Source organism: Nerophis ophidion, linkage group LG24, assembly GCF_033978795.1.
Source record: "Nerophis ophidion isolate RoL-2023_Sa linkage group LG24, RoL_Noph_v1.0, whole genome shotgun sequence".
In the NCBI taxonomy this organism is placed as follows: domain Eukaryota; kingdom Metazoa; phylum Chordata; class Actinopteri; order Syngnathiformes; family Syngnathidae; genus Nerophis; species Nerophis ophidion.
The window spans coordinates 29,183,010-29,205,835 of record NC_084634.1 but is presented as its reverse complement, the minus strand read 5'-3'; the positions used below and the strand labels follow the sequence as shown (position 1 = coordinate 29,205,835).

The following is a 22,826-nucleotide window of genomic DNA, read 5'->3' as shown; positions in this document are numbered from 1 at the left end:
ACAACAATCAAACACCTGTTGCGCAATAAGTACAATACTTATATTATTAACACTTTTCATGATGCAACTAAATACTAGATTCAGCAAAGACTTAACTGGCCAACACACAAAGTATACACTACTGCCATCTAACATCTTGCAACTTATTGTCGTACTTGTGAATGAGAAGAATATAACAACTAGACGGCAGTCAAACTAATCAGCTCATTTTTAAATGTTGCAATAAAAAATGTGATTTCATTTTTAAACCAATATTCATTAACATACAAAATTACCAAAAATCGGTACTGTTGAGTGCTTATTTGTCAGATGCAGACAGCAAGCAAACAGCTGGTGCGTAATAAGTACAATACTTATATTATTAACACTTTTCAGGGCGCAACAAAAGACTAGATTCAGCAAAGACTTAACTGACCATCACACCATGAAGTATACATTAATGCCACCTAACGCCTTGGACTTGCAACTGGAACTGTAACTTATTATCACACTTGCAAATGAGAAATTAGGCTCCAGCACCCACACGCGACAAGTGGTAGAAAATAGATGGATGGATGGATAACAACTGGACAGTAGTCATCCGAAACAGCTAATTTTTAAATGTTGCGATAAAAATTGAAATTATATTGATAAAATAATATTTATTAACACACACAAAATCACCAAAAATCGGTACTGTTGAGTACTTGTAAGATTCACACCGTACAATCAAACAGCTGGTGCGTAATAAGTACAATACTTATATTACAAACCCCGTTTCCATATGAGTTGGGAAATTGTGTTAGAAGTAAATATAAACGGAATACAATGATTTGCAAATCCTTTTCAACCCATATTCAATTGAATGCACTACAAAGACAAGATATTTGATGTTCAAACTCATAAACTTTATTTTTTTTGCAAATAATAATTAACTTAGAATTTCATGGTTGCAACACGTGCCAAAGTAATTGGGAAAGAGCATGTTCACCACTGTGTTACATCACCTCTTCCTTTAACAACACTCAATAAACGTTTGGGAACTGAGGAAACTAATTGTTGAAGCTTTGAAAGTGGAATTATTTCCCATTCTTGTTTTAGAGCTTCGGTCGTTCAACAGTCCGGGGTCTCCGCTGTCGTATTTTACGCTGCATAATGCGCCACACGTTTTCGATGGGAGACAGGTCTGGACTGCAGGCGGGCCATGAAAGTACCTGCACTCTTTTATTACGAAGCCACGCTGTTGTAACACTTGTCTTGCTGAAATAAGCAGGGGCGTCCATGATAACGTTCCTTGGATGACAACATAATTTGTTCCAAAACCTGTATGGACCTTTCAGCATTAATGGTGCCTGCACAGATCTGTAAGTTACCAATGCCTTGGGCACTAATACACGCCCATACCATCACAGATGCTGGCTTTTGAACTTTGCGCCTATAACAATCCGAATGGTTATTTTCCTCTTTGTTCTGGAGGACACCACGTCCTCTGTTTCCAAATATAATTTGAAATGTGGACTCGTCAGACCACAGAACACCTTTCCACTTCACATCAATCCATCTTAGGTGAGCTCAGGCCCAGCCAAGCCGGCGGCGTTTCAAGATATTGTTGATAAATGGGTTTGGCTTTGCATAGCAGAGTTTTAACATGCACTTACAGATGTAGCGACCAACTGTAGTTACTGACAGTGGTTTTATGAAGTGTTTCTGAGCCCATGTGGTGATACACGGTTTTTGATGCAGTACCGCCTGAGGGATCAAAAGTCCGTAATACCATCGCTTACATGCAGTGATTTCTCCAGATTCTCTGAACTTTTTGATGATTTTACAGACCGTAGATGGTAAAATCCCTAAATTCCTTGCAATAGCTCGTTGAGAAATGTTGTTCTAAAACTGTTCGACAATTAGCTAACAAAGTGGGTGACCCTCGCCCCATCCTTGTTTGTGAATTACTTAGCATTTCATGGAAGCTGCTTTTATACCCAACCATGGCACCCACCTGTTTCCAATTAGCCTGCACACCTGTGGGATGTTCCATATAAGTGTTTGACGAGCATTCCTCAACTTTATCAGTATTTATTGCCCCCTTTCCCAACTTCTTTGTCACGTGTTGCCGGCATCAAATTCTAAAGTTAATGATTATTTGCAAAATAAAAAATGTTTATCAGTTTGAACATCAAATATGTTGTCTTTGTAGCATATTCAACTGAATATGGGTTGAAAATGATTTGCAAATCATTGTATTCCGTTTGTATCTACATCCATCACAATTTCCCAACTTATATGGAAACGGGGTTTGTATTAACACTTTTTAGGGAGCAACAAAAGACTAGATGCAGCAAAAACTTAACTGACCATCACACCATGAAGTATACACTAATGCCATCTAAAGTCTTGGACTTGCAACTGGAACTGCAAGTTATTGTCATACTTGCAAATGAGACTCAGAAATGTGATAATAAAACAAGATATAACAACTGGACAGAAGTTACCATAATCAGCTTATTTTTAAATGTTGAAATAAAACATTGCATGAAATGAATGTATTTATGAACACAATTCCCAGGTACCCTATCAGTTAAAATAAAATTTAAATAAAATAACTACTCAGTGGCCTAGTGGTTAGAGTGTCCGACCTGAGATCGGTAGGTTGTGAGTTCAAACCCCGGCTGAGTCATACCAAAGACTATAAAAACGGGACCCATTACATTTCTGCTTGACACTCAGCATCAAGGGTTGGAATTGGGGGTTAAATCACCACAAATGACTCCCGGGCGTGGCACCGCTGCTGCCCACTGCTCCCCTCACCTCCCAGGGGGTGACCAAGGGGATGGGTCAAATGCAGAGGACAAATTTCGCCACACAGAGTGTGTGTGACAATCATTGGTACTTTAACTTTAAAATGTAAATGGTACCCATCCATAATTGTCCTAGTCTTAGGAAATCATACTGTATATTGAAAAAAGTTACTTTATTATTGAACTTTCACATTCATTTTTTATAAAAATTTAAGGCGTCTTTTTTATAGCTTACATACTTAAAAACGGCAGTTAAAAAATCAGGGCACCTGTGCAACATCCTCGTTCACCCGCCGCCTAATCCCTGCACTGTCATTTACATGGAACAAGCCTTTCCCGAGTTGACATTTCGAAGTGAACGCATGATCTTTACACATACAAAGCGCAGCTTCTTTCGCCTCGTCTTGGTCTCAATCACACCCCTCAGCACAGGGACTTCAGCGCGAGCAGGGTGTTTGTCGCTACCCCTTTTGTCTGACTCGCCCACACGCCTGCTTTCTTTTGACCGCCTCCACTCTGCTCCAGCGCTTGCATGTGAGAACATCCATTCCCCGGCGTCCATTTTGCACTCATTTAGATCCACGCAGCAATGCTCAGACAAAGCCTCATTATTACTATTTTCTCATTTGGCCTTGATGATCTATTACCGTCCGTGATTGGTTAAGCCCGTGGTGCGTTTTTCATGTCAATATTTCATTTCATAAGCTAATATTTACGAAACCCCGGATTGCGGCACGAGTCAATTACTTAATGACAGCAAGCAGTGAATACATAAAGATTATGAAGGAGGGAACGAGAGAAAAAGAAGGAAAGTAGGTGGGCCAAGGCCACTTCGCGAGCCTTCCTCTTTAGCCTGAAGTGGTGTAAATGATTAACGAGGAACATCAGATGCATAATGTAACATGAAAGTGATACACTTCTGAGTACTAAATCAACTAACATGCGTGTGGGTAGTAAGATGAGAGGGAAATTCATGCGTTCTAAAGCACTGAAAATTGCACTTTGCCACCCCCCACCCCCACCTGTTTCCACAGCAACAGCTTGTGAAGAGCCAGAATCGCTTGTGTGTGTGTGAGTACTGTGTAGGTGTACGAGTCAGTAGGAGCATGTTGTCCAAAGGTGTTTCTGCAACTCTCTTAGTAGAGTAGCGAGACATCGCAACTGAGACAAAATGTAATTCTGGCAAATTAATGACGCGGCCATTGTAGATCGGCCACAGGAGTGGGACACGTTAATGCCAGCCGTTAATGGGCCGTCCATAATTAAAGTTAGAAACATTTCTTCAGCTATAGCACAGATAAAGTAAAGTAAGCGTAAACAAAACTGGACAAATGTGTTTGTGACTGGGTTATTTGAAAATAAATAAGGCGTAATTCCTTGAAACACATTTCAAGTGGTATTGTTTAGTTTGGTTTTTCTGGTAAAAATAAGAATCCTTTCCACAGCGGAGCCCGTGTGGTTGGTATGACGATGAGAGTTTTATCGGACAGTAATAGTAAAGAGTACCGGAAACGGACAAAGACGAAAGGTCAGCTGGAGAATATGCAGTAGTTTGTGTTCTTGGATCCCAAAATGTGGCTGTTTTGAACACTAAGAAGACTGTAAATTCCGGACTGTATGACGCTTTGAATCCTGTGGCTTGTCAAACTGTGCGGCTAATTTGTAGATTTTTCTTCGCTGACTCTAAATATCAATCAATTAATGTTCATTCATATAGCCCTAAATCACAAGTGTCTTAAAGGGCTGCACAAGCCACGACATCCTCAGCTCAGATCCGACATCAGGGCAACAAAAAACTCAATCCAATCGGATACAATGCAAAACCTTGGAGTTCATCATTGTATTTAAAGGCCTACTGAAACCCACTACTACCCACCATGCAGTCTGATAGTTTATATATCAATGATGAAATATTAACATTGCGACACATGCCAATACGGCCTTATTAGTTTACTAAATTGCAATTTTAAATTTCCCGGGAGTTTTTTCTTGAAAACGTCGCGTAATGATGACGTCAAAGTAGAAAGATGGAGTTGGGAAGCTTTAGCCTTTAGCCACACAAACACACGGTGATTCCCTTTTTAAAATTCAGGGAAGTGAAACTTTACTATGGATCACAGCAAACATGGATCCCGACCGAATGTCAACCGGCAGGTTTCAGTGAGAAAATTGAGGTAAAAAGTCGCTTCTTACCGGAGATCAGCTGAGCTTGTGCCGCCCATACAGTAAAGCTGTCGTCGACTTCCCTGAGACACTGTGCGTCAACACGCCCGTGGACACACACCTCCGACTATCAGGTACTATTAAACTCACTAAAACACTAGCAACACAATAGAAAGATAAGGGATTTCCCAGAATTATCCTAATAAATGTGTCTAAAAACATTTGACTTGTTTTTTTTTCCTTTTCTAGTCCGTCACTATCAATATCATCAAACACAAATCTTTCATCCTCGCTAAAATTAATGGGGAAATTGTCGTTTTCTCGGTCAAAATAGCTGTTTTTGTTGGAGGCTCCCATTAAAAACAATGTGAAGATGTGAGGAGCCATCAACATGTGATGTCATCGTCTGCGACTTCCGGTAGTAGCAGGGCTTTTGTGTTAGCAAGCAAAAGTTGCGAACTTTATCGTGGATGTTCTCTACTAAATCCTTTCAGCAAAAATATGGCAATATCGCGAAATGATCAAGTATGACACATAGAATGGACCTGCTATCCCCGTTTGAATAAGAAAATATCATTTCAGTAGAACTTTAAAATATGCAAATAGTTTTTTAAAAATCAAAGCAAATACACTGAATAGGTGTGTTATTGTTTATGCTATGGTGCCATCTTTTGGACGAGTCCACTCACTGTAGATGCTGCAGTGCTGCATTGCCCTTCTGTTTAGACTGAGCTTTCAACCGGAAGTAGTGTCTGATAACATTAACGGTATCTTGTAGCCTACACCACTACAGAGTTTACAGGTGTGTCTAATAAACTAGTGCTGGTAAGATGTGAATTAAGATAATGTTAACATTATCCTATTTCAGATGATGACATTCATGACAGTTAGAGTGACCAGGGCGGTGCTTGCTCTGTAGCACAGAGCGTTAGCCCGTTTACCATAGCGAGGTATAACGCAGAGCGCAGCGAGAAGAGTGAGGAGGAGAGTAACATTACTCGCAAGCTAACAAGAATGTTGGTGAAAAATCTCCCCCCCTTCAACTTGGTGAACACAGACTAATTACAAGTAGGTTAATAATTGTATTTTGCTGACATGTAATGGAGCAAAAAGTAAACAACACCATTACGCTGAGATTTGTTTCAAATGTAAAGTGCTGTACAGTACAAATAAATGCAGGATTTTTCCTCTATGTATTTTTCTTAGGTGGCCCACTTAAAGGGTCACTAACAGTCAATATGTATTTATTTTATTTTTTTCTTAAAAAATAAAAGTGAGCTTTTCTCAAACCAAGTATTGTGTTTTTTTCCATATAAAACAACCTATCTAGATTCGATAAGAGAATCGATAAGGAATCGGTTCGATACGAGGATTCGAAAATGGCATGGAAATCGATAATTTCTTAATAAACATCATCCCTATTAAATAACATGCTAACACGTTTAAAAGTTTATTTGGCAGTAATATTAACTTAAAAGGCATTCTTTTTGTATTGTTTCAGTTTTGTAAATTCACCAAAACGTCATCATGGAGTTATTAATTCTGTTTAATTGATTGGAGAGCTAGCTTCCGCAGCCAGCGGGTCCATGACAAAGACTTCTGTTTTGTTTGATCAGCCGTTTTACTGCCGTGTTACAGACATAGTTTGGAAACAATTATGGTGTGTAAAGAAAACATTTACAAAACTTTTCTGTGTAAACAAACTTATTTCACAACAAATATATCTGTGGCTTATAGTCCGGTGCGACTAATATGAACTTTCTTTTTTTTTGGAACATTTATTAAGAATGGCTTATATACCGGTGAAGTCTATAGTTGGGAAAATACGGTTAGTGCCTTGTTTAAAAAAAAAAAACATTAAAATAATTTACTTTATGGGAGTCAGGCCCCCCATGAGTCAATATTGTTAATGACAGAAGATACAAAGTGGTTGAAATCGTGGCGATAAAACTACTTGACTTTCTAAACCTAATCCTTGATAATTTGTATTTTATTGTTGTCTTTTACTACTCAGTAAGCTATTGTTTGTACACAAAGCATTCATAAAGCATTAAAATATTACGGTACGTGAGGTTGCAGAAGCTCCGGCGTAATAACCTGCTCAAAAGGAAGTTACGTAGTCTTCACACGTGAGCGGTGATTCTTCAGAGTTTGGTGAATATATGCCCTTAAGTTGAAATATACTTGCTCTTTTATATAAATTTTGTTGAGGTAAAATCTAATTTGATAAACATTCTTACAAGTTTGTTTTGCTAAATTTGAGCTGGTCCATTGTACGTTAGCATTAAGCTAGCGGCTATACAGCCAATCTTCATTCTGTGTAATTGTATCGATTTTTTACCATTTAATCCAACCAAGATTCCTACATGTATGTGTACTTAATGTGTGTATTAATGTACTTTCCTTTGTGTGCTAAGTTTTACTGTAACCTCATTGTGCAAATTATCACTAAACAACCTCATGATGTTATTTTACCATCTCTAATTAAAAAGACTTTACATATTTGGCAAATTACATTCCAACATTCAGGGAGGGCAGAACAATATACAGCGGAACCTCGATGTACGAATCCCTTTATTTGCAAACTCTTTGCTGTTCACGCATCTTCTGTAGAACAGATATTTTAGTTTATATCATTCAGAACAAATCCTTAACAATAGGGCCATACTGTGGTCCGTATGGGATCACCTAAGTTGTAATACACTTTTCCACCACTTGTGGCAATAATAACACTTTCAAACAGAAGAATTCTGGAGATAGAGTCATAGAGAAGTTTCTTAAGCGCAAAAAATGTAACTAAAGGGGTGAAGCTGTATTTTCATTTGCACTTTATATATATTCCTTATATATCTCCTTATATATATATATATATATATATATATATATATATATATATATATATTAGGGCTGTAACGGTACACAAAACTTACGGTTCGGTATGTACCTCGGTTTAGAGGTCACGGTTCGGTTCATTTTCGGTACAGTAAGAAAACAACAAAATATACATTTTTGGTTATTTATTTACCAAATTTGTAAACAATGGCTTGATCCTTTTAACATTGGGAACACTATAATAATTCTGCCCACGTTAATCCACATTAAACTGCCTCAAGTTGTTGCTTGGATGTAATAAAATGACACAACTTTTCTTCTACCTATAAAAAGTGTAACATTAAACAGTTTCAAGTCAACTCATCATGCTTAATTTATTACAGCATTGGGGAAGGCTGTAGTTGATTTTTATTATGTAAATGTTATATTTTTATCAACATATGATAGCATGGACCCTGTCATTCAAAACTAGGCTGCTACATTACTAATGATTAATGTAACTATAGCTGAAAATTCATCCCTGACCACCATGGAGTTCATGTAGGCTTTATGATGCACTTACATTATTATATACACTATCAGAGATAGAAACTCTTCATTTAATATAATGTCCTTTTTTGCTGCTTCAACACACCTCAATCAACACTGTCCGTAACACACATACACACACACCGCAAAAGGAGTTAACGTTACGCTAAAAGCTAACTAGCCTTCACCTAAAGTCAGGACTACGAGTGAGCTGAGCTGCAGTTTGTTTCTAGAAGGTCAACGGGCTCATAGTGATGTTTAGAAAGTAGTTGACTTGGAATATAATTTGGGGAGAGTGCGTTGCTCCCCTGCTAAACACCTATCTGCTCGACATAGACACTGAAGCGCTGACGACATGCGCTCTGAATACGCACTGCTGATTGGCTTTGTATGTAACCAATCAGATGGTTGTGTGGAGGACAATGCAGGGTGCTGTATACATACAGAGGCAGAACGGAGTGGAGCAGCTTGTTAAGACTTTAGCATAGGCGGCTACTTCATATGTTCGTGTGTAACTCGTTCGGTACTCCTCCGCACCAAACCAAAACCCCCGTACCGAAACGGTTCAATACAAATACACGTACCGTTACACCCCTAATATATATATATATATATATATATATATATATATATATATATATATATATATATATAAAGAAATAAATGGGTTGTACTTTTATAGCGCTTTTTTACCTTCAAGGTACTCAAAGCGCCTTGACGCTATTCCACATTTATCCATTCACACACACATTCACACACTGATGGAGGGAGCTGCCATGCACCCATCAGGAGCAAGGGTGAAGTGTCTTGCTCCGGACACAACGGACGCGACGAGGTTGGTACTAGGTGGGGATTGAACCAGGGACCCTCGGGTTGCGCACGGCTACTCTCCCACTGTGCCACGCTGTCCCTACATATATATATACATATATATATATATATATACATATATATACACACATACACACACATACACACATATACATATATATATATATATATATATATATATATATACATACACACACATATAGCATCAACCTGAACCTTGGTATTTACCGTGATGACGGACTGGCAGTGTGCCGCGCCTCGCCAAGGAGCAGCGAGAACACCAAGAAGCGCATATGCCAAATCCTCAAAGAAAACGGCCTACGGATCACGATTGAAGCCAACAAGCAAACCGTCAACTTCCTTGACGTCACTTTCAACCTGAGAAATAACAGCTACCAACCATTCACGAAACCCAACACAACACTCCAATACGTGCACCATGACAGCAACCACCCACCCACCACCACGAAAAGAATACCTACCGGAATTAATAAAAGGCTATCGATGCTGTCATCTAGCAAAGCTGAATTCGACCAAGCAACCCCCCCGTACCAGAAAGCACTTGATGAAAGCGGCTACAACTTCACCCTCACCTATGAACCCACTCCAGGAAACCAACCAAAAAAGAGCAGAAAACGAAACAACATCCTCTGGTACAATCCCCTCTTCAGCAAAAACGTCTCAACCAATATCGGCCACAAGTTCCTCACTCTGATCGACAAGCACTTCCCCAAAGGCAACACCCTAAGAAATACATTCAACAAGAACAACATTAAATTGAGCTACAGCTGTATGAATAACATACAACAATTCATTTCAAACCACAACAAAGCAATTGCAAAAGGACTGCCCACCCCCAGACTAAACGACTCTGCAACCAATAAGGAATGTAACTGTCGCAAGAAACCTGATTGCCCTCTCAACGGAGGGTGCTTACAGACATCAGTCGTTTACCAAGCAAAGGTAACACGCAAGGACATTAACACATCCGACACGTACGTAGGATTAACCGAAGGAGCGTTCAAAACAAGATGGAATAATCACAACGCCTCCTTTAGAAACCAGACTTGGCGGAATTCTAGAGAACTCAGCAAACATATTTGGAACCTCAGAGACAATAATGTTGAATATTCAATAACATGGCAAATTCTTGCATCCAGCACACCTTACAACAGTGGTAATAAAAGATGCAACCTATGCTTAAAAGAGAAACTGTTTATTATATATCATCCAGATCTATCATCCCTCAACAAGCGCAGGGAAATCATTTCAACATGCCGCCACAGACCGAAACACCTCCTAGGTAACACATGAGCCAATCACCACACCCCTACGCCTGCCTGTACCCACCCACTCTGTGCCCTATATAAACCATTGTATGTGAATGCTTACATTAAAATCTCCTGATGATTGAGGGAACCCCTCATGAAACAGTTCTGGAGAGATGAAGTAGTCTTGTGATTTTTCCCACACCTACATATTGCGCTCTACCACGGTATCGAGCACTATTCTCTGGATAATCCAATCAAGAAACACACACACACACACACACACACACACACACACACACACACACACACACACACACACACACACACACACACATACATATATATATATATATATATATATATATATATGTGTGTGTGTGAAGCTCTACCATCCGGGAGGAGCTCAACGTAAAGCCGCTGCTCCTCCACATCGAGAGGAGCCAGATGAGGTGGTTCGGGCATCTGGTCAGGATGCCACCTGAACCCCTCCCTAGGGAGGTGTTTAGGGCACATCCAGCTGGTAGGAGGCCACGGGGAAGACCCAGGACACGTTGGGAAGACTATGTATCCCGGCTGGCCTGGGAACGCCTCGGGATCCTCCGGGAAGAGCTAGACGAAGTGGCTGGAGAGAGGGAAGTCTGGGCTTCCCTGCTTAGGCTGCTGCCTGCCCCCGCGACCCGACCTCGGATAAGCGGAAGATGATGGATGGATATATATATATATATATATATATATATATATATATATATATATATATATATATATATGCATATATTATTTAGAATTTATTACAGCACTGCATAATTGTATGCAAATTAATTGATCAGTTTTTATGAGTCCCTTCTTTTGCAGTATATTTGATTAGTATTTACTTTTGTAATCAGTCTAAACTAAGCCTGGATAGTAATAATTGTGCTGAACACATCGTTTTGTATAATTTGACAAGTTTTATCCTGTTAAACTGTAAGTATGTTAGATACAATTATTAAATACGATTTAAAATTAAGAGTAAAATTAGTAATTTAGTGTTGATGTTTGAGTGAGCCCCAGGCCCCTCTATAATGTAAAAGTTAGGCCCTAACGACAAAAAGGTTGAGAACTCCTGTTTTAAAATATATCTATAAGGTCCTAAACAGGTTTTTTATGCTCTAATTATGAAAATATTTGATTAATAATTATTAACGCCTACTTTGCTGGAATTCATTTACCACAGTCAGACTGTAACCTACTGTAATTTTCAAATTATGGAAATGGTGGGGAAAAAGACTATTTCCCAACATGATTACTTTATTCCAGTATTCAAAATTAAGGAAGTTATTGTTTAATTTTAGTATTGTGAAGTATAGTTTTGTATTTATGCCAAAAACATTGTTAATTGTGACACATTCTTCCTGTTATATGACTACAGTGAATTTCTCTGAATTGCAATTAATGATATACCACACTCTGTAATTCCGATTCATGTGGGGTGGAGCCCCGCTTGTCCCTTTTGGGGTCACAAGGGGTGCTGGAGCCTCTCTCAGCTGCATTCGGGCGGAAGGTGGCGTACACCCTGGACAAGTCGCTATCTCATCGCAGGGCCAATACAGATAGACAGGCAACATTCACACACTAGGGTCAATTCAGTGTTGCCAATCAACCTATCCCCAGGTGCATGTCTTTGGAGGTGGGAGGAAGCCAGAGTACCCGGAGGGAACCCACGCCGTCACAGGGATAACATGCAAACTCCACACAGAAAGACCCTGAGCCCGGGGATTGAGCCCAGGACCTTCATATTGTGAGGCAAATGCATGAACCCCTGTTCACCGTTAATCCATTATTTTCAAAATAAATGTTGAATTTTGCACATTTTGTGAGCATCGAATATAAAACAACCTGTCTTTTTCAGACTTTTTTCTTGGGAACAATTACCATTTTAAACTCTTATTTGGTCATTTTGCATGTCTTTGCCATTATAGTAGTGCGCTGAGTCGCGTTACTGTTGTAACCTGTTAAATGTTTTGTGAGGGCTGGTCCTAAACTCATGAGTGTGTAATTTCTCACCTCCAAACGTTTGAGCACCTCTTTGAAATCCTCCGTGTTGTTACTGACACTCCTTAGCGATACACTTTCCCCACGCTCGTAGAAAATCCGTAATGATGCCGGGCTGCTCAGCGTCCAGCCTATCACATCTTTGGTGGCGCAGTTGAACACCACGGCCTTGACATCGTGGTCCAGCAGGATGAGGAAGTCGTTGGAGATGGCCAGAAGGGCATCCATCTCCCCTCCCGTGCCGTGATCCTCCGCGTGGACCGGCCAAGTAATCGCCCCGGGGCTCCGCAGCTCAGCACCGGCGTACGGACGACTCTTCTCCTTCTTCTTGTGTGCCAGGGAGATAAAGGGGAACTTTCCAGACGGGTCGATGGGCGTGCTGGTGGTATGCCTCTCGGCCAGGTCTCGCAGGTACTCCTGGCGTGTCCGCGTGGCCATGGCACGGAATTTGTGGGACTTGTGAGCAGCGTTCTCTGCATTGATGACCTTGGCGAGGAGGAAGTCCCGGAACACCGACGACTTAGGAAAGGTAACGCCTTCCGGGATAGGCGGTCCGAACAATGGCATGTCTTTAGACCGGGTGACTGCCACGCTATAATGGGACAGAGAATTAAATTCATTAGTGTTGAAGCAATAGTACTATTAACATATGAGCACTTTTATAGGTACTCAAAGACAGTGATAATAAATAGTTTTAAATATATAATTGAGATGTCCGATAATATCGGACTGTCGATATTATCGGGCGATAATAGCTTTGACATGAGTGGAGTCGGCTGTCTTGGTTGCTTTGTTGGGTCTACTTCTGTCTCTGGCCATGCTCCCTCCACCCTAGCGGACGATGGCGTGGAACACCGCAGAGGCCACCACAGTGGATATGTTTATTTTACTTTTTATTCATAGCTGTATGTAGAAGTGTCTGGTTGTATCTGCTGCTTTAATGTCTTTAATGTCCTCTGTGTTCTTTGATGTTTGATGTTTCCCTCTTACACACATGTAAGAGGGATGTGTACTATGGCTATGAGTTGTTTTTTTTTTGTTTTTTTCCCCTTGGCCTCAGTCTGCACCCCCACTCCAGGGCCCAGGCTAAGACCGATTTTTTTATTTTAATCTTCTATTCTTTTATCCCCCCCCCACCTGTTCACCTGTTTGTCATTTTTTTTGTAAGGGGCGCTGGAAGCCGGCAGACCCGTCAGCGATCCTGTTCTGTCTCCCTATAATGTTTGTCTGATCTTGAATGGGATTGTGCTGAAAATTGTAATTTTCCTGAAGGAACTCTCCTGACGGAATAAATAAAGTACTATCTAATTTAATCTAATGTAATGTAATATCGGAAATAATTTTTTCAGAACTTTCAACTAACTTGAAGTGTTTTCCCAGGGCATTATTTGTTATATGCACATTTTCAGAATGTGTTTGTTCTACTTTTAGCCAAAGTAAATCTAAGAAAGCAATCTGAAGTTGTCTTTGTTTTTAAGTTTTAATGCCATGATTTTACCAGTTCGGCTCACGTGGAAATAGATTTTCCTCCATGAGGCCGCTGAGCTAAAATGAGTTTGACACCCCTGACCTAAACTGAAACCAACCATCACATACACATTTACTCACCAGAGAAATGAAAATGGATGATATTAAAATATTTTGAAACCCAAGGCAGTTTGTCTTCCTCCATGTGTGCATAATAACTGTTTAATAAATACAGTTTTGGTCAATTGACTTAGTTGTGATTTCCCTCTCTTAAAATGAGCATATATTAATGCAGTATGAACAAGAATGCTTTAATGTAGACACATAGAATCATCATACTGGTGTGATTATATGCATCAAGTGTTTATTCAAGGCTAAGGCAAAATATTAAGATATATATCATGTATCGTGACAATGCCTAAAAATATCGAGATATTACAAAAAGGCCATATCGCCAGCCATATTTTTAACACAATCTGGTTAAATTGTAATGATTGAATGTGGATGGATTCCAACATATCCTCGGTTTCCCCCAAGTAGAACACATTCAGAACTCTAACGTGCGCAATCAGGAACCCAGATAAGCCAAAACCAACTGATAGTGGTGCAAAGCAAGTAAGGACAAAAGGGAGTACTCCTTCTGACAACAAAATTATTAGTGCACCCTAGACTCTCACTGAGCCCTGCAAATTGTCGTCTCAGGATGTTTTCCTTGTCTGGTATGTCAGGAACTCAAGTTGAGCAGCCGTTGGGAGGAAGGAGGGAAAGAATTAACAGAGATTTTGTGCACTTCTACAAAAAACACAATTTGTGGCTGGGAAAATCAAGACACATACATACATGTACACGCCTAAGTCTGACCAGGAGAGAAAAGATTGATGCAAAAATTCATAGCCGACAAACCCATTTGTTGACAATAGTTGGTGACGTCATCACTCATGTTTTCCGGACGAAAGCGAGTCACAGCGGCCATTCACAACAACATCATGGGAAGATTTTGAGAACATTTCCCCCGAATGGTGTTAAAGACATTAACACTGAACTCATCTTGCAAAGCTGACCTTGTTTTTTTTAATGACAGAACGTCTGATGTAGGAGCATTTGAAATGTACATGTGCAGGAAGCAATCACAACTTATAAGATAGTTAGCTTGTTACATTTCTAGGTAGCTAACAACTGTGAGATAGAGTTGAAAAATAGCTTTAACTATTATTTTTAGGGTTGTTAACGATAAACCGATGCGACCCGATATCCGGTTCGAGAAGTGGTCGGATAAAACAAAAAATCCGAACAAGAAATTAGTTAACGTTTTTTGTCTTTAAAACAACATGAGAGAGTCGTGCGTTTGTTACGTTATTTACGTGACTGGAGACAAGGTTAGACGTACATACATCGTCCGCGTGTCGTGCGAAACTAGTAATCATGTGACAGTTTAACTTTATAAGAACGCAAGAGTCCCGGCCTCCCGCCAAATCACCCAAAAAATACGTAACGTGAACACCACGGACCGTCTGCATCAGGGGTGTCCACATTTTTGGACATGGGGGCTGCATCGGACTAAAAAAAATTTGGTTGAGGGCCGAAAGCTGACTGCTAGCGGGTGTATAATATAGCCAAGAGTCATGGATGCATTGGAACTCTGGGTAATTCTTATGTTGCGTTTATAATGTGTTACAGAGACAATGTTCTCCAGAAATGTGTTTGTTATTCTTGTTTGGTTAGGGTTCACAGAGTGTGGCACCTATTAGTAAGAGTGTTAAAATTGTTTTATATCACAACCATTAGTGTGATCTGTATGGCAGTGGAACAAGACCCCTGGTTTACACACAGTAAAAGAAAAAACAACAACTCCTCAGCCATTTTGAAATCGAAGGCAGGGGAAGCGTCACTTGTGACAACACGAATTAGGCCCGGCGGTAAAAGTAAGCATGCGCTAATAAATTTGGGGAGCGAGATTTACCCAGCAGTAATTCAAGGCAGGCGCATATTAAATTCCCGGCGGCTGTTCAAGGACATACGGTGATCCTCACAAAGAAAAGTGGGGGGGAGCCAAGCGTTTTTTCGTGTCCTCCTCACCATTTCCGGGTCTAAAATGGCTGTCAAAGCGTACCAACAAGTTGGAATACGTCTTCATCCTTCTACTATCCAGGTGAGAGGCCTTATTTATGCTCCACAATAAACTTTCATAAGCAAAGGAAGCATCTTACCACTCGATGTCAACATAAGCACACACACGCCAGTGATCACGGTGCCGCTATAAATAGTTTGTCTGTGTTTGGCTTATTAATAATATTACTAATACTCGGTTAATATTCAAGTCAAGAAATGTAAATGGAGTACTGGTGGCAGGATGTTTTTTTAATTGGGTATTATGGGCTGAATAGAGGATCTCCAATTGGCTCCGAAGTTAGAGTGAATTACAAAAAATACATTCGTCATCATGGGCAGCACTGTGAAAGAGGGGTAGTGCCTCACAATACGAAGGTACTGAGTAGTCCTGGGTTCAATCCCAGGCTTGGAATCTTTCTGTGTGGAGTTTGCATGTTCTCCCCATGAGTGCGTGGGTTCACTTCCTCCCACCTTCAAAAATATGCACCTGGGGATAGGTTGATTAGCAACACAAAATTGGCCCTAGTGTGTGAATGGGAGTGTGAATGTTGTCTGTCTATCTGTGTTGGCCCTGTGATGAGGTAGCGACTTGTCCAGGGTACAAACCGCCTTCCACCCAATTGTAATTGAGATAGGCACCAGCGCCTCCCGCCACCCCAAAAGGGAAATAAGCGGTAGAAAATGGATGGATGGAAATTCGTCATCTCTTTCATAATGATTGTGAACAATAGGCAATATTCTGAAAAAAAAGTGCAGTTCCGCTTTTAAGAGCAAATGGGTAAATCAGAGCCAGTGAAGAGGTGTACATTACATAATCTGATTAGTCAACTAATCGTTAAAATAGTTTATGACTCGTCATTCATCAAAACAGTCGTTAGTGGCAGCCACATTCCAAATCAGCAAAACAGGGGCCACATGCCAGAACATTGAGTTTTGCGTAATATAACCCCTTTAAGCAAACAACACTGTCCTGAAAGTACTTTCTAAATTCATCCTTGTGTCTGTCACTAAAACGGTCCAATTGCAGATACCCTCGCAGGTAGAAATTGCCAGGCGACGCGGCTGCAGCTCGGAAGTCATCATCCCACACAAACGTTTCCCCTGCTGACATTCATCGGCGCATATGTTGACACCATGAATCACCTTGTCTAATAAGCAGCTCAAGCTAATATGTCACCCACATGTTTCTAAATAAACCTCTGAGACACCCTCTTCCCACCGGCGAACCCTGCTATTCAATTACGCAAACCACCACTCTCTCCCGACATTTTCTTTTTTTTGTGACAGACAAGAAGAAGGAAACGTTTAGGGAGCAGATGGTGATTTCAAGAGTAGTAAACACGATGATATATTATAATAAACTTGATAACCTTATTCGTAGAGCTGGGCAGTAAAACAATATCGATACATATTGCGATAGATACATAATCAATATCAATATAAAATGTGTTCAACAAAACTATTGATATTTATATTTTCTTATCCACTGGAAGAAACAGGAAGGTGCAAAGCAAGGTTGGTTGCATGAACAATGGCATTCGCTCTCTGGTAACCGAGCAACGCAGGAAGTGATCACTGATCAGGGGGAGTGACACGCTAACAGCCAATCAGGTTACACAGGGGTCGGCAACCCAAAATGTTGAAAGAGCCATATTGGACCCAAAATACAAACATCTGTGAGAAACTACATAAATTAAAAGCCTTAACTAAGTGTTATAATAAAATCAACAAATTATGTGTTAGAGATGCGCGGTTTGCGGTCTCATCCGCGGAGTCCGCGGATAAACCGCAGGTCGGGCGATTGACATGACGAAAAACATTTATTTTAATTAGATTCGGGCGGGTGGCGGTTGAACCATCTGGAAATATTTGATATGCATGGTTCTGTGATCGGTATCCTTTGCCATTCAAAGTGCCATTTAAGACCCATGTCATAAAGCGAAGAAGACAATAAGAGACGCTATTATTCTCCTGAATGACTGCCGGTAGTCACCCAGATAATAAGTATTAGGACGTGCTATGGAGCCATTGGCTTTGTCGCCAACTACAACATGTACGATCTGCTTGTCAGTCCAGCAACATGTTGTGTGTGGCTTCCGCGTCAACACGCACACGACTGCAAGGCATACTGGGTGACACAGAGTACACTAATGGTTGTGATATAAACAATTTTAACACTCTTAGTAATATGCGCCACGCTGTGAAGCCACACCAATTAAGAACGACAAACACATTTCAGGAGAATGTCCTCACAGTAACACAACATACACGCAACACAACAAATACCCATAATTCTTTGTATTCATGACACTTCCTGAATATATTTTACACCCCCCACCCCCCGTGCGTCAGTAAGGTGGGCGGGGTTGGGGGCGCGGGGGTGTAAAATATATTCAGGAAGTGTCACAGATACAAAGGATTATGGGTATTTGTTGTGTGGGCGGGGTTGGGGGTGCGGGGGTGTAAAATATATTCAGGAAGTCTCACAGATACAAAAGATTATGGGTATTTGTTGTGTTGCGTTTATGTTGTGTTACTGTGAGGATGGTCTCCCGAAATGTGTTTGTCAATCTTGTATCGTGTGGCTAAACAGCGTGGCGCATATTAGTAAGTGTTAAAGTTGTTTATATCACAACCATCAGTGTACTCTGTATCACCTAGTATGCCTTTCAATCTTGAACGTGTAATTGCGGAAGCTGCATACAACATGTTGCTGGACCAACAATCGGACCGTACATGTTGTTGAAGGTGTCTAAGGCAATGGCTTCACAGCACGCCCATATTCTTGTAATCAGGATGAACGCAATTGAATAGTCGCGGGAACGTTAGCGGCTCCAATTGTCATCATTACTCTGTGAAACAGGTTTAAATACCTCTGAAAGTGGTAAAGGCGGACAATCTCTGATGAATTTCAGCGGGCGGGTACGGTCCTGATAAAATGTTGGTTCGGGTGAACGGCGGGTGGATTATATAATTGCCTATCCGCGCATCTCTAGTAAGTGTCTATATTAGCTACCGTATTTCCTTGAATTGCCGCAGGTCACGTAATTTACGCCTGCTTTAAACTATTTCTGGGTCAAACTTGCTTCCCAAAATTATTAGCGCATGCTTACTATTACCGCCGGGTCAAATTTGTGACGTCACTAGTGACGCTTCCCCTGTCGTCATTTTCACAATGGCGAAGGCAGCAGGGTAGGCAACCTTTACCACTCAAAAAGCCATTTTGACCCATTTCACAACAACAACTGGGACCGCAAAACTCCTTTGAAATGTATAATGAAATTACACAGCATGAAGAGTTTCTTTTACTTGCACTATTGTGTAAACCAGGGGTCTTGTTCATCAGCCACACCGGTTACACTGAAGGTTGTGATATAAATAACTAACACTCTTACTAATATGTGCCACACTGTGAACCCACACCAAACAAGAATGACAAAGACATTTCAGGAGAACATCGGCTCTGTAACACATTATAAATGCAAAATAACAATTACCCAGAATGCAATGCATCCATGACTCTTACTGCTTATATTATACTCCCCGCGAGCACAACCCCGCCCCCCCTCCGTGCGTCGGTTCAGGTGGGCGGGGTTGGGGGCGCGGGGGTGTATAATGCAAGCAGTAAGAGTCATGGATGCATTACATTCTGGGTGATTGTTATGTTGCATTTATAATGTGTTACAGAGCCGATGTTCTCCAGAAATGTGTTTGTCATTCTTGTTTGGTGTTGGTTCACAGTGTGGCACATATTAGTAAGTGTTAAACTTGTTTATACCACAACCTTCAGTGTAACTTGTATCACCCAGTATGCCTTACAATCTCGTCCGTGTGACGATAGAAGCAGTGAAATGCATGCGTCATTAGATTATTCCAAGCCTTCAGTGCTGAAAATAATTACCATAATAATGTTGTTTTTTTTTTTTATTAAATGTGCTCTTTGTGGTGGTATCCTCACATCACACTCAATTTTTTACTGCATGCCATTGGTAAGCGCAGGGGTGAGAAGGGTTTTAAAGTTATTAGCGCCTGCTTACTATTACCGCATGCCTTGAATAGGCGCAGGAGTGAGAACAGGTTTTAAATTAATTCGCTCCCCGGCTGCTATTCAAGGAAATACAGTGTATTAGCCTAATATCAAAATGACTATGTGCCGCAGGCTGACACAAAACTTTGTTGACAGAAATGTTGAAATGTAATATTTATTCTACACATTTTTACAACTTTCGAAAACGTTAGTAAAACGGAAGCTTCTCGGAGGGTGAGATAACTCCTGGAAATTACTGGCTTAGAATGGCCAAAGGTATAGATGTGTGTGTCCAAGTTAAAGGAAGCTTCTTCTTCTAATGGATTTATTACAATCTTTGCAAGCTGGGTAACGTTTGCTGTGGTCTGGAACAACATGACCCATCCATCCATCCATTTTCTACAGCTTATTCCCTTTTGGGGTCGCTGGACTGTTTCGTGCTTAGGAGGGTGCACGTCGAAGATGATGAAGCACCTCCGAGTTCATGGAGTACAAATAAATGCGTGTCCCGTCTTTGACGCGCTGCGCCGACCGTCCTCCTCTGCCTCTTCCTCTGGCTCTGGCTCCGGCTCCGACGCACAGCCTGGCACCTCGGTGACTGCACTGCAGTCCGAATCCGGTAAGTAAAACAATATATACGCAATAAATATTGTGTTTTGCGCCAACGTTGAAGCAGCTAACAATTAGCCCGTGTATTTTTTCATAGACAATTTACAACCTGCTAGCCAGGCTCCGCGATGTGCTCAGCGTACTCCGTTCACCGTAGCGGCAATGGGGAAGATGTCGGTGCCACAGACGGAAGAGTGCCACAGAAAGGTCACTGCACACATAGTCAAAAGACTGCATCCCTTTTCAGAGGTGGAATCTCCAACATTTAGGTTAGTTAAGCAATAACGTTAGAGCTAAGCTAATTGATACCGGGCTAAACAGTAACAGCAACATTACATGTTTGTTTATGTTTGCAGGGATATGGTGAAAACTCTCAACCCAAAATACATACCACCTTCCAGGGACTACCTGCCAAACACATTGATCCCGGCATGGAACAAGAAGAATCGGAATGGAGAATCGTCAAGAATTGGAATCAAAACAAAGAATCGGAATCGTTCGAATTCAAACGATACCCAACCCTAATATTAAACAGTAGAAAAGTTGCAGGGGATTTATAAATCAAAAATGTTTTTTTAAAGTTTAATCAACCAAAAATGTTTGTAGTGCCTCCACGGAACCCATGGGTGCCCTGGACCTCGTGTTGAAGACCGCTGATATGAAACGTATCATAAATATTTTACCAACTGGACTGTTCAGATTGTCTTAGAAGACGTTTCGCCTCCCATGCAAACAAGCTTTATCATTCATGCTCTCAGACTTTTATAAGACGTGTTTCGTCTGACAGGATAAATAAGTTAGATCCAAACTTATTTATTCTCTAAGCTAAGGACATGTCTCTTTGATGCCCCCACAAGAATGAATAGTCCTCCCTCGCTACTCGGGATGAGTACCGTTCACATTTGAACCGATACAGTACCAATTAACAGAACTTTGGAAATAATACCGGCACTCAATTTTCTGCACTTTTTTGTGTGTTTATAATAATTGCTTTTGGCAATACAATAAAAATGTTTATTGCAACATTTAAACATGATCTAATTATGATAACTACTGTCCAGTTATCTTTCTCATTGGCAAGTATGATATTAAGTTGCAGATACAGTTGCATGTCCAGGACGTTAGATGGCAGCAGTGTATAGTTAATGATGTGGTTTTTGTTGTTGTTGCATCCTAAAAAGTGTTATTCTGTAAGTATTGTACTTATTACCAACCAGCTGTTTGATTGTAATGTTCATCTTGGATGTAGTTTTTATTGACAAATTTGAGGGTGTTTAAATCGCTATGCAAAATAGCTAATCTTAATCAGTAGCCTGTCAATAACAGAGGCAATGTATATTAGCATCATGCTAATGCATTTTTGGAAAAGTGGAGCCTTACTTTAAGCGTTTGAGTCGATTACTTTATTGGCATGGGAAAATTGAAAATACAGAGAGGTCGTTTGGCTTAGTCTGCTCTCAGTGCTGCTGGAGTGATTGCGTGAGGTCACACGCAACTCAGGTATCGTAACATGACACCGTTGGATTGTCACCCCGTAGGACCGTTGGAATTTGGGCTGTGCTAAAACGTACTAGATTCAGTACCCATCACTACGTGCTACATGCCACCTTTTCACTAAATCACTTAAAAAAAAAAAAAAAAAAAAAAGTATGAATTAAATAATATTTGTCATGTTTTTGGCTGAAATTAAGTGTTAAATTAAGTTTTATTTTGTGCATTAGATGTATTACAGTGCAGTGTTATTCTAATTCTCCATTAGTATTATGTTGTGGCAATTTGTGGGTAAGGGTTTAACTCCATCATGGCACTAAAAAAATCAAGACGACCACCTTTTGACAGAAAAACTTTTCGATTGTTTCAAGATGGCGGCGCCCGGAATGGGCTGCGTCCTCGAGGGGCTCTTGCTAAAGATGGAACATTTGGCAGAAATACCGGACAATTCCACAGACTTTATGGCTGGCTCACATCGTGGTCACTCCGTGATCACGTGCGACCGCCAGACACTTCTGGATGTGGACATATCGGGCCGTTTTGGACTGATAGACGCGTGCGTGCTAAACATGCTAACTAGCATGGGAATACGTCGGCGGCTACATCCAGCGGCCTGTGAAGCAGGGGAGTCTAGTAGCAGCGGGGGCCGTCTACGGAGCAGACGCCAGCGGTGTGATCGGAAACGCGGAT

At 40.8% G+C, this 22,826-nt stretch overlaps 1 protein-coding gene across 7 annotated transcripts in view; it reads right to left on the bottom strand.

The window, feature by feature from the left end:
- The window catches only part of sipa1l1 (signal-induced proliferation-associated 1 like 1), a 240,448-nt gene that overhangs the window by 55,706 nt on the left and 161,916 nt on the right, over positions 1-22,826 (bottom strand). For all 7 annotated transcript variants that reach the window (XM_061886483.1, XM_061886479.1, XM_061886480.1 and 4 more), the window contains exon 10: positions 12,446-13,025. In XM_061886483.1, coding sequence (XP_061742467.1) covers positions 12,446-13,025 — 580 coding nt within the window. The remainder of the gene's footprint in view (positions 1-12,445; positions 13,026-22,826) is intronic.